The sequence below is a fragment of the Coregonus lavaretus genome (genome assembly GCF_964263955.1).
Source record: "Coregonus lavaretus genome assembly, chromosome: 35".
Lineage (NCBI taxonomy): Eukaryota > Metazoa > Chordata > Actinopteri > Salmoniformes > Salmonidae > Coregonus > Coregonus lavaretus.
This window is the reverse complement of record NC_140022.1, coordinates 7,163,018-7,174,827: the sequence shown is the minus strand read 5'-3', so window position 1 is coordinate 7,174,827 and position 11,810 is coordinate 7,163,018. Positions and strand designations below refer to the sequence as shown.

Genomic DNA, 11,810 nt, shown 5'->3' with positions numbered 1-11,810 from the left:
AGGTCAGCAACCCTGCCTCGAGGGAAACCTGCCGTGTTATTTAGCTGGCCGGCCCACCCTCCACACATGGACAAAAGTGAGAGGACTGAGAATGTCCCCGTAATGAAACCATCTCTACCTCTCAGAGTGGGTGTTATTACTCAACAGGGATCCGTGTCTGAAAAGGACTGCATGGGCAGTTAATGATCGAATGTCTTAATTTTTTTTTTTTATGGAAACCTTCCCCCCCCCCCCCCCCCCCCCACATAAGACAATAAAGCAACAAAAAAAAAAAAATGAATGCAATGGTCTGAGCTCTAAACCCAAGCTCCAAAACATTCCAAAATAGTTTTGATGTTTAACATGCAGTCTCATTCTGTTTGCTCCCCAGGTCAAATAAGCCAGGTGCTCATGAATATAGAAGGAATTAAAGATGCGTGAAGTTATTCATTACAAGTTGGAGATTTTCTTTACAAGGTTATTCTGCTTTCGTTTTGCTTTCCAGTCGGAGACACGGCTGTCAGATCGTCTCCTGTTCTCTCTCCCCAGGTGGCCCTGAGGGCTGGATACACAGACAGCAACAACAGCCCTCACAATTCATCCGAATGCAACAGTCAGCCCTGGTTCTCATAAAGGAAGGTTGGTACGGGAGTGTACATGGCTCATAAACGCAGGTCAATGTTGAACGTGAAAAGGGCAGAAGGATAATGAATACCGAAATGAAAACTGCACCTTTTTTTAAATCTACTCATTGTTCATTTTACTTTCTGACAGGAGTAAACAATTGATGTAGCAAGATCACATTTTCCAGTAGATGGCCAGTTAGAATCAAACTCCCAGACAGGAAATTTACATTTGTATGTATCACCAGTGTGCGGTGTGCATTAAAGATCTCTCTCCTCCCATCACTGACGGCATTAACTCCCATCCCAGCTCCATACAAGCAACCAGCACATGGCTGTCTCACTGGGAACGCCAATTAGAGTTAAACTGAAATGTTCTGTTAGGAGGAGGGTATTGTGATCAAGGCTGCTAACTATGGTTAAATAGCAATCTCTATGTGATTGCCTGTCAAACTGATTTATAAGAGGGAATTCAGAAAGAACATTCCCTCCATGCTCATCCCCGATGTCATTACCTACTTCTTAAAACATAAATTCTGACTTTTTTTTTAAACATACTTTTATTTCTTGGTTCAAATACTCCTCTAGACTTTACCACAGAGACATGCTGTGAGATGGATGTAATGGAATGAAATCGTCAAGGAATACATAGTGGAAGTGAAATAGCAGCAATGCATCAGAGTACTTGGGTTGTGTCTGAAAACACTAGCCATCAAATCTTTGCATCCTCCTTCCTTACCTCAATATTCCTCTCAAAGCAAATGTGAGGAGGCTCCTCGGACCTCCTCCTCCCCAGAGCTTTGAGGAAACAAGGAAGCAAGGATTTAGGACAGCTAGGAACGTTTTCAGACACTATTATGGACGACGCTGATGAAACGAGAGCGTTCTGATAATAGAGCTGTTGCCAAGGACACTGATAACACACTGCAGAGATGGCAACACCCGGCCGTGTCCTGCGAGTTTAGCTAATCACAGTGTTTGAGTGTGAACACAAGGCTTTATCTGCTGCTGGATAGTGTCATTTTCATTCAGATTGCTCTTCCAAAAAGCAATGAATGTTACTGCTAGAACTGTCTGTACTGCCACACATCTGGTGATGAGGCTTTTCATGTAAGAGTGTAAACGAATTAGCAGGCAACCATTGGGTATTTCTGAATGCCAGTGAGAGTGCTGGGTTTATACAGCGGCTGGTGCTCGGGATAAATCATGTAGCATGGGCTCCACACAGTGGTGGCACAGGGAACAGGAAAATCAGATATCTTCACTGCATAGTCACTTAAATAACTCTACCTACATGTACATTCAGTGGGGAGAACAAGTATTTGATACACTGCTGATTTTGCAGGTTTTCCTACTTACAAAGCATGTAGAGGTCTGTAATTTTTACACTTCAACTGTGAGAGACGGAATCTAAAACAAAAATCCAGAAAATCACATTGTATGATTTTTAAGTAATTAATTTGCATTTTATTGCATGACATAAGTATTTGATACATCAGAAAAGCAGAAGTTAATATTTGGTACAGAAACCATTGTTTGCAACTACAAAGATCATATGTTTCCGGTAGGTCTTGACCAGGTTTGCACACACTGCAGCAGGGATTTTGGCCCACTCCTCCATACAGACCTTCTCCAGATCCTTCAGGTTTCGGGGCTGTCGCTGGGCAATACGGACTTTCAGCTCCCTCCAAAGATTTTCTATTGGGTTCAGGTCTGGAGACTGGCTAGGCCACTCCAGGACCTTGAGATGCTTCTTACGGAGCCACTCCTTAGTTGCCCTGGCTGTGTGCTTTGGGTCGTTGTCATGCTGGAAGACCCAGCCACGACCCATCTTCAATGCTCTTACTGAGGGAAGGAGGTTGTTGGCCAAGATCTCGCGATACATGGTCCCATCCATCCTCCCCTCAATACGGTGAAGTCGTCCTGTCCCCTTTGCAGAAAAGCATCACCAAAGAATGATGTTTCCACCTCCATGCTTCACGGTTGGGATGGTGTTCTTGGGGGTTGTACTCATCCTTCTTCTTCCTCCAAACACGGCGAGTGGCGTTTAGACCAAATAGCTATATTTTTGTCTCATCAGACCACATGACCTTCTCCCATTCCTCCTCTGGATCATCCAGATGGTCATTGGCAAACTTCAGACGGGCCTGGACATGCGCTGGCTTGAGCAGGGGGACCTTGCATGCGCTGCAGGATTTTAATCCATGACGGCGTAGTGTGTTACTAATGGTTTTCTTTGAGACTGTGGTCCCAGCTCTCTTCAGGTCATTGACCAGGTCCTGCCGTTTAGTTCTGGGCTGATCCCTCACCTTCCTCAGACCGAGGGTGATTGACCGTCATCTTGAACTTCTTGCATTTTCTAATAATTGCACCAACAGTTGTTGCCTTCTCACCAAGCTACTTGCCTATTGTCCTGTAGCCCATCCCAGCCTTGTGCAGGTCTACAATTTTATCCCTGATGTCCTTACACAGCTCTCTGGTCTTGGCCATTGTGGAGTGGTTGGAGTCTGTTTGATTTAGTGTGTGGACAGGTGTCTTTTATACAGGTAACGAGTTCAAACAGGTGCAGTTAATGAGTGGAGAACAGGAGGGCTTCTTAAAGAAAAAACTAACAGGTCTGTGAGAGTCGGAATTCTTACTGGTTGGTAGGTGATCAAATACTTATGTCATGCAATAAAATGCAAATTCATTACTTAAAAATCATACAATGTGATTTTCTGGATTTTTGTTTTAGATTCCGTCTCTCACAGTTGAAGTGTACCTATGACAAAAATTACAGACCTCTACATGCTTTGTAAGTAGGAAAACCTGCAAAATCGGCGGTGTATCAAATACTTGTTCTCCCCACTGTATTACCTCGACTAACCGGTGCCCCCGCACATTGACTCGGTACCGGTACCCCCTGTATATAGCCTCGCTACTGTTATTTTACTGATGCGCTTTAATTATTTTATATTTTTAGGTATTCTTTCTTAAAACAGCATTGTTGGTTAAGGGCTTGTGGTCCTCTGTAGCTCAGCTGGTAGAGCACGGCGCTTGTAACGCCAAGGTAGTGGGTTCAATCCCCGGGACCACCCATACACAAAAATGTATGCACGCATGACTGTAAGTCACTTTGGATAAAAGCGTCTGCTAAATGGCATATTATTATTATTTACGCATTTCACCGTAAGGTCAACACCTGTTGTATTCGGCGCATGTGACAAATAACATTTGATGTGAGTACAGGACAACCAACTACTGCAGTGTTCAGCAGGACACAATGTTGAGGAACATTCTGATAGAAATATTGTTAAATCGAACAAATGTCCCTGTGACGTGCAGACTGAGGAATCACGTCAGTTCTATTCATGACACTGTTCCACTTCTATTGCGAAGAAGTATCGCTACGGGGAACGTTGATGAGATGTAGTCAGTCACAGACAGTCTAAACAAGAAGAAAATGGAATTCTCCTCGCATGCTTGCACTGAAATTCTGTCCTCTGATTGAGACAAAACGCAAGGGGAGAGGGCCTCCCGAGTGGCGCAGCGGTCTAAGTCACTGCATCGCAGCGCTGGAGGCGTCACTACAGACCCGGGTTTGATCCCGGGCTGTAACACAATCAGCCTTGATCGAGAGTCCCATAGGGCGGAGCACAATTGGCCCAGCGTCGTCCGGGTTTGGCCGGGGGGGCTTTACTTGGCTCATCGCGCTCTAGCGATGTGGCGGGCCGGGTGCCTGCAGGCTGACCTCTGTCGTCAGTTGAACAGTGTTTCCTCCGACACATTGGTGCGGCTGGCTTCCGGGTTAAGCGGGCGGGTGTTAAGAAGCGTGGTTATGCGGGTCATGTTTGGAGGCTCGACCGTCGCCTCCCGAGCCCATTGGGGAGTTGCAGCGATGAGACAAGATTGAAATTGGGGAGAGAAATACAGAAATACAACCCCCCCCAAAACAACGCATGGGGAGAATCAGTGAATTAATGCAGTGACAAAGCAGGTTTCCAATGTCTCAATACAAAGTCATCAGTGTCATGCGAGACAAAACAACCAGAAATTAACAGAATGTTGAAAAACAAAGAATTAAATTAGATTATATTTTATCAAAAATGTCAAGTTTCCAGGATGAAGAAAATAACAGTGCAACAGTTATTTCAGACATACATATTTACAAAACAGGAAGCATTCAGCAAAGTTGAAAAAAAGGCAGCAGTTTCAAGTATCGTGGAATTTTTCAACACATCAACAAAAACATCCCTCCATATAAAACATCTACGGGAGAAAAGGCCAGTTAATAATTTCGCTATGACAGCATTTAACATTTTAAAGGCCATTTCATAATTTCCTTATGATAACATTCAATAGTTCCGCAAACACATTTTACAAAACTTAAATACAAAAAGCTTAAATTCATATTTAAAAAACAGCTTACCAAAATTCAAAGCTTTCTCTTGTATTTACTCTGGGGGAATACTGTAGGCAAGGGGGAATACTGTAGGCAAGGATACCACACATAGTTCGTTGAATGGCAACCACTGATATACGCTGCTCAATAGTGTAACCCCGTAGACTTGGAAGCAGTGCTGATTGTTGTCAGCCGATCTTAGTGTTGGCCATTTCAGTGGTTTGGCCATTTCAGTGTGTGTTCATGGAACAAACCTGTGCTTCTCCGAGGCTCCTCTCTAGCTCCTGAATACAAGGAGAGATCAACTGACTGTGCAGCTGTGCCATTTTAAACCTGAAGGAAAGAGTTATAGAAAAGATTAGTTGAAAGGAGCAGTATTCCCATTGATTTATCTTTTCATAGTTAGAAAAGGCCTGACGTTCTCCTCCCACAAGAACTGGGATTAAAACACATCTAGCGTATACAATGTTTCCATTAGGAAAAGGTTGTGCCGGTCAAATGTCCGAACATATTTTAATTTGACAGACAAATGCGAGATTTACCGGCCGTATCAAATAGAAAACCCATTTAAATGCCACCACGTGTAGGGTTATGCTTTTTTAGAAGTGCCCACTGCCACCAGTGGGTTTTAAACAACTAATTATTAGAATTCCATGTCGTTCGTTTTTTTTCCTGTGAGCTCAATGCGCAGTTTCTTTGGCGATAAATCAGATCAGGCCAAAACTGTGCGACGTAGGAGGGAGTTGTAGTTTCCAACAGGCCAATGTTCTACATAGTTTAGCACAAAACATGGCAATTAACTAATGACCATAATCCCTTTCATGCCTACTTTTCCAGTCTGTTTCTTTTACGCCTGCTACTTTAGGTTAGTGTGGGGCAGACATGGAGAGAAGAATGTGGGAGAGAGCAGTTGCTTCGGGAGGCATCTCGACCTAAAAATATATGACCTAAGTGAGAAAGTTGGTATTCAGCAGTCAAAATTTGAAGAACTACTAAAATTGTGATTTTGTCAGACAGCAGCTCTATAGAGATGAGATGACTTGGAATGAAAAAATAAAGTCATCAAATAAAACAAAAGCCATATACACAACTTAAATATTTTATTAAAGTGAATAAGTGATGGTTAATAAGTGTTAAGTAAAGAAATGTAGGAGTACAATGAAGAATATTTGAGGCAATACAGCTAGTCACGCACTGGTGCCCTAAATTAGAATTCCAGGTCGCACAGCAGAAATATTTAGGCGCATATGCAAGTAAAATGGTCTCAGTGTAGAGCCCTGAGCCTCGTCTGTCACAGACTCACTGGCGCGGGAAACTTTGAGCTGGTATCAGGTAATACAGTGTTGCAAGTTTGCTATAGCAAGAGCTCAAGACTGACAGGCAGAGTTGACAGAGTAGAGAGATGATGCGATTGAAAGACAACCAGAACCAACCTCCATGCATAGCCAAAGTGATTTATAGAGCATATTTATTTTCAGCAGAATGTTTTTATCTGGTTTTATGCATTTTTACCGTTCCAAAAGCCGGCAATTACCGGTCAAAGGAAACACAGTTTAAACTCAATACAGTGTTAACAATTCAATCAGAACACCTATGACCTGTGAAAAGCTTCCAAAGAAAGGAGGACTTACCTCCTGTGCAGCTCTCTGGCTTTGCTAGGCTCTGGGCAGTAGTGCTGTAGAGCTGTGATACAGTGTGCTGCCAGCATGCTGTAACACTGTTCTCTCACCAAGTTGTGGCTGCTGGTGTCCCACTGTGGCAGCTCGCTGGTGTACCTCCACGCCACTAGGGCGTGCTCCAGAGCAGACTCCCACTCTTGGTTCTGCAGCAGCAGCTGGCCCCACTCCTGGCAGGAAACCTGTGAGGAGGAAAATGCCAAGGTTCATTCAGACACACAGCAGGTGACCCAGCTTCATACCAATCACAACCCAGTTTATCAAAAGTCGAGCACAATGCAAGGAGATTTTCCAAGAATTTCTAGCTATTCAACCATCTTAGAAGCACTTAAGTCACACAATCAGCTCAAATAAAGTTAGAGCGCAAGTCTTAAAATACTTATTATTTATTGCAAGGAGATTCAATTTCAGGTCAATTATGCAAGGAGATTCAATTTCAGGTCAATTACCCAAGTTACATTCACATAAGGACAACTTAAAGAGCATATAACTAAAATGTTGATACTCACTTTAAACACCACAAGGTGTGGATATGCCTTTCTGTAACAGTGTGCGTCTCTGTTGGACCCCAGGCGTGAGTACGGTATAGATCTGTAGACATTGGTCTTCTTCAGGTGCAAGTCATCCTGTAACGGCTTCAGGTCTGTAATGAGGGCTCTGGGCTCCTGCCTCTGCCCCTGTTCTACTAGGATGAGAGATCTTATGAGCTGCACAAGCTGCTGGTTGGACAGGGGTGTCTGGTTGTCTTCCATTCTCTCACTCCGACTACTCCATGTTCTGTATATGGCTGGGTCCACTGCAAAACACACCACTGTATTAGTCACAAGCCAACTAATATAAGACTAGAAACTGAGTGACATGATCCATTTAATTTGCTTACTAACATGAATTCCCACGTTTTGAGTTGCTGGTAATGTTTCTGCCTCTAGATGTGTTTGACAATGGAGCCATGCGTGAACTTAGAACCTCCAGGTAGGACCTTCGCATACGAGCTGCAAAAAACATTTGGCATAACTTTAGAGTGCATTTGTGACTACTAAAGGATCATAGATAACCCAGTTATAATATTCTAGTTGTACTAACGTTAGATAGCAAAGCAGATGCAATGTATTGGTTCTTGCTGAATTAATAACTACAAACAAAATGACAAACAGCTCACCCACAGTCAACAATCTCCATTTGTTGCTTAGCTAAATGTCCAATATCAGCTAGTTATAATTAGGTAAATAGTTGTTAGCAAAGGCTAACAATAGGTACCATGTTGTGTCAATGCATTTGCTAACTTAAAGCTGGCTAGCTAACTAGCTAGTTGACCACACAAGTTAAATTGCCATTTTCAATATGACATGATTTGTTTGTTCAGACTTAGTGTTTAATTGGATCTTACTGGCTGACTATACAGCTATGATGAAAAATTGTTACAAAATATAAAGTTGCCGTTAGCTAGCTAGTTAGCCACATTTGTTCTTGGCGCGCGCTTAGTTCACCGAGGACAGCTGTTATGATGCTGCAGTGGAGGGAAATTTAGCTTGGCTAGCCAGCCACCTACTTTGTGAAGTTGTTGAAGTCAGACGTACCTGCAATTTTCGGCTGTGGAGCTGGGATTTCCACCAGGGCACGTCTTGAGTGACAAATGGTTGCCATATTAGATACGTTGGATCAAAACGACAGACCTCCTGCAAAAAGTTAGCCAGTTATGTCGTTAGCTGTCTAGTTAGCTAGGAAGCTGTCTAGTAGTGCACAGCCAACAAACTGTAAAGGTTGTACTAATAACACGCAGCTACTGCCTGCCAAGTAACTCAAATAAATGCCATAAAATGAAATAGTCCTTGACATTGGGGGATATGCACGTTGCTGACAAAACTTTGCAAAGCTCTTCTCCCGCGAATGTATGATAAAATACTGCCGCAAGAACTTACCGCGCGGGCGTGGTTTCATTATCCATCAACCTGATTGGTCATTGTCGAAACAGGCGCGTGCCTTTTTATTGGAGAACGGGATCTTGAATTGCGCTGTGTTGAAATACAAACAAAATAGCCGCTTAAATACGGTAGGCCGGCACATGTACTATTGTGAAATATGACTTATATAACCATTTGTGAAGTGGTTGAAGTCAGACACACCTGCAATTTTTGGCTGTGCTGTGGGGATAATTAGCTAGCTACTTTATAGCAAAAAGACATAGCACTTGCAAACATTTCACCAGTTCTGTTGTGTTAGCTAGCAAGCAGAAGCTGTGGGTGACCATTGATGTACTTTCTTTTAATAACATGCAGATGCCAAGTAGCAAACAAATGACAACAAATGCATTATAATAATAATCATTGCTACAAATTAAAAAATATTCTTCTGTGGGGTTTATCGGAGGTTGGCATCCAACGTTATGGAGCATTAACGCCACCTACTGTACTGGCCACTTACGAAAAAAGATTGCAGTCAGAGTGCAGTATAACTGCTGTTAGTGCAGTGTAAATACTGCTTCCAAAATAACAAAAACATTTCCCCCCGCAGTATTTTTGCAGTGTAAATGCAGTTAGAGTGCAGTATTACTGCTTCCAAAATACCACAGTCGACTGCAGTTACTGCATATTTTTTTGTAAGGGCGTGTGGGCCAGAGAGGCAGGAACTAAATCCTACCAGCCAGCCCCGTTCTCTTTTAAAAGATAACAACATATTTGAGACTGTATCTAATGATGTTCTACTCAGTATGATCTTTAAACTCAATTCCTGTACCCCCTTCTCCCTCATACTGGATCTCAGCCTCTCTATTTCCCCCTCATACTGCCCACACTGTATCAGTGCATGCTCAACTGTCTCTGTTTCCTGGCAGCAATCACACCTTCCTGTGGTTGTGACTAGAGGGAGTACAGCTCTGACTGGAAGTTACTTTTTGTAGCAGGTTAGCAGAGCATTTTAGCTAAACCTAACCCTTTTCCTAACCTTAACCTAAGTCTCCTAACCTGCTGCGTAAATTCTCCTAACCTGCTGCGTAAATTCTCCTAACCTGCCACAAAAAAGTCTGGTCTTAGCTGTACTACCTATAGTCAGAACCACTTCCTGTTGGATGCTTTCCTATCACATTTAATGTATTATTCAACCTGCTGTGTCCCACCCTTAGCCTTGTAAAGATGGCCTCCTCTCTTCTGTCTCTTCCTACCGTCCTCCCCTCCCGACTTTCCTCTGTACTTGGAATAGATGCCTGCCCTTAGTGTCTCTGTTCCACTGCTCCTGCCATCTCTGCACCACCACTGTCCATATTATTCCCTTAAGCCTCTTCCTTGCTCGTCGGCACCTCCACATCCACCTCCTCTCTCCTAAGGGCCTGTTTAGCTATCACGTCTACTTCCTCATTCCCTTCCACCCCCACATGAGCCGGGACCCAAGCAAAACTTATCTGGATACCCATCTGTCTCACCCGGGCATGAATTTAGAGTACATTTACATTTACATTTTCGTCATTTAGCAGACGCTCTTATCCAGAGCGACTTACAAATTGGTGCATTCACCTTATGATAGCCAGTGTGACAACCACTTTACAATATATTTAAAAAAAACTCATATAACAGGTTGGAGGCTACTGCTGAGAAAACTTTACAGATAATCTGCATCTCGCAGGTTTTCTGATCACCTGATTGACCCATCAACATGAATGGTCATCGTCGAAACATGTGTGTGCATTGCAATTGGAGGATGTAATTTTGAATTGAACCATGATGAGAGCCTCTGAAATACAGGTAGGCCTGCATGTACACAGGGGTCAAATACTGTGATGGAATAGTGTGAGAAATACCAATTAAATTTTTTTATGTCAAAAACACAATTATTAGCTTGCATTATTCATATTCCCACCAGATTGGGTGTTTTTTTTTATGTCCCATATTTCTGGCAAGAGCAAGCTGGGTTTCTTATATATAAAATAAAATGAGTATGTAAGTGTACATATACATGTATATGTAGGTATAAAAACAATATTTATTGATAACCAAATAATAGGCTGATCATTACATTTCAGAGATCATCACTGAGGAGGTCGCATTCAACATAAAATATGAATAATACACATGTATGTACATTATTGCCACTGTTAAAGCATTCCTTTTTTTGCCATTCATAGAATTAGACTAATTAAGTAGTGGATGTAAATTAGATAGGTCTACCACATTAAAATAGCAATACAGTTAATGTTTCAAGGGGATAATATACATTCATATTTGAATGATATTAGCATTTAACAGTAGCCTATATATATATATATATATATATATATATATATATATATATATATATATATATATATATATATATATACAGTGCTATGAAAAAGTATTTGCCCCCTTTCTAATTTTCTCTACTTTTGCATATTTGTGATACTGAATGTTATCAGATCTTCAACCAAAACCTAATATTAGATAAAGGGAACATAAGTGAACAAATAACACAACAATTACATATTTATTTTCATTTATTTCATAAACAAAGTTATGCAACACCCAGTTCCCCTGTGTGAAAAAGTAATTGCCCCCTTACACTCAATAACTGGTTGTGCCACCTTTAGCTGCAATGACTCCAACCAAATGCTTCCTGTAGTTGTTGATCAGTCTCTCACGTCGCTGTGGAGGAATTTTGGCCCACTCTTCCATGCAGAACTGCTTTAACTCAGTGACGTGTGGGTTTTCAAGCATGAACTGCTCGTTTCAAGTCCTGCCACAACATCTCAATTGGGATTAGGTCTGGACTTTGACTAAGCCATTCAGAAACTTCAAATTTGTTGCTTTTTAGCAATTTCCATGTAGACTTGATTGTGTGTTTTGGATCATTGTCTTGCTGCATGACGCAGCTGCGCTTCAGCTTCAGCTCACAGATGGATGGTCTGACATTCTCCTGTAGAATTCTCTGATACAGAGCAGAATTCATGGTTCCTTCTATTAAGGCAAGTCGTCCAGGTCCTGTGGCAGCAAAGCATCCCCAAACCATCACACCACCACCACCATGCTTAACCTTTGATATGATGTTCTTACTGTGGAATGCAGAGTTTGGTTTTCGCCAGGCATTACTGGAACCATGTCGTCCAAAAAGTTATACTTTTGAATCATCTGTCCATAGGATGTTCTTCCAAGAGTCTTGATGATCATCCAGGTGCTTTTTGGCAAA

The 11,810-nt window shown here is 42.2% G+C and overlaps 1 protein-coding gene across 2 annotated transcripts; it reads right to left on the bottom strand.

The window, feature by feature from the left end:
• Positions 1–4,665: 4,665 nt before the first annotated feature.
• LOC311109767 (uncharacterized protein) lies at positions 4,666–8,563 on the bottom strand. Of its 2 annotated transcripts, none has more exons than XM_084152747.1 (5): positions 8,237–8,563; positions 7,544–7,651; positions 7,169–7,455; positions 6,615–6,841; positions 4,666–5,316 (listed from the first exon to the last, which is right to left on the bottom strand). In XM_084152747.1, the coding sequence occupies exons 1-5, from the start codon at positions 8,301–8,303 to the stop codon at positions 5,214–5,216; spliced, it is 792 nt and encodes a 263-aa protein (XP_084008873.1). In that variant the 5' UTR covers positions 8,304–8,563; the 3' UTR covers positions 4,666–5,213. The 2 variants fall into 2 exon arrangements, with proteins under 2 accessions (XP_084008873.1, XP_084008874.1); XM_084152748.1 differs by having other exon boundaries at positions 7,556–7,651; positions 8,237–8,529.
• Between the last annotated feature and the right edge of the window lie 3,247 nt (positions 8,564–11,810).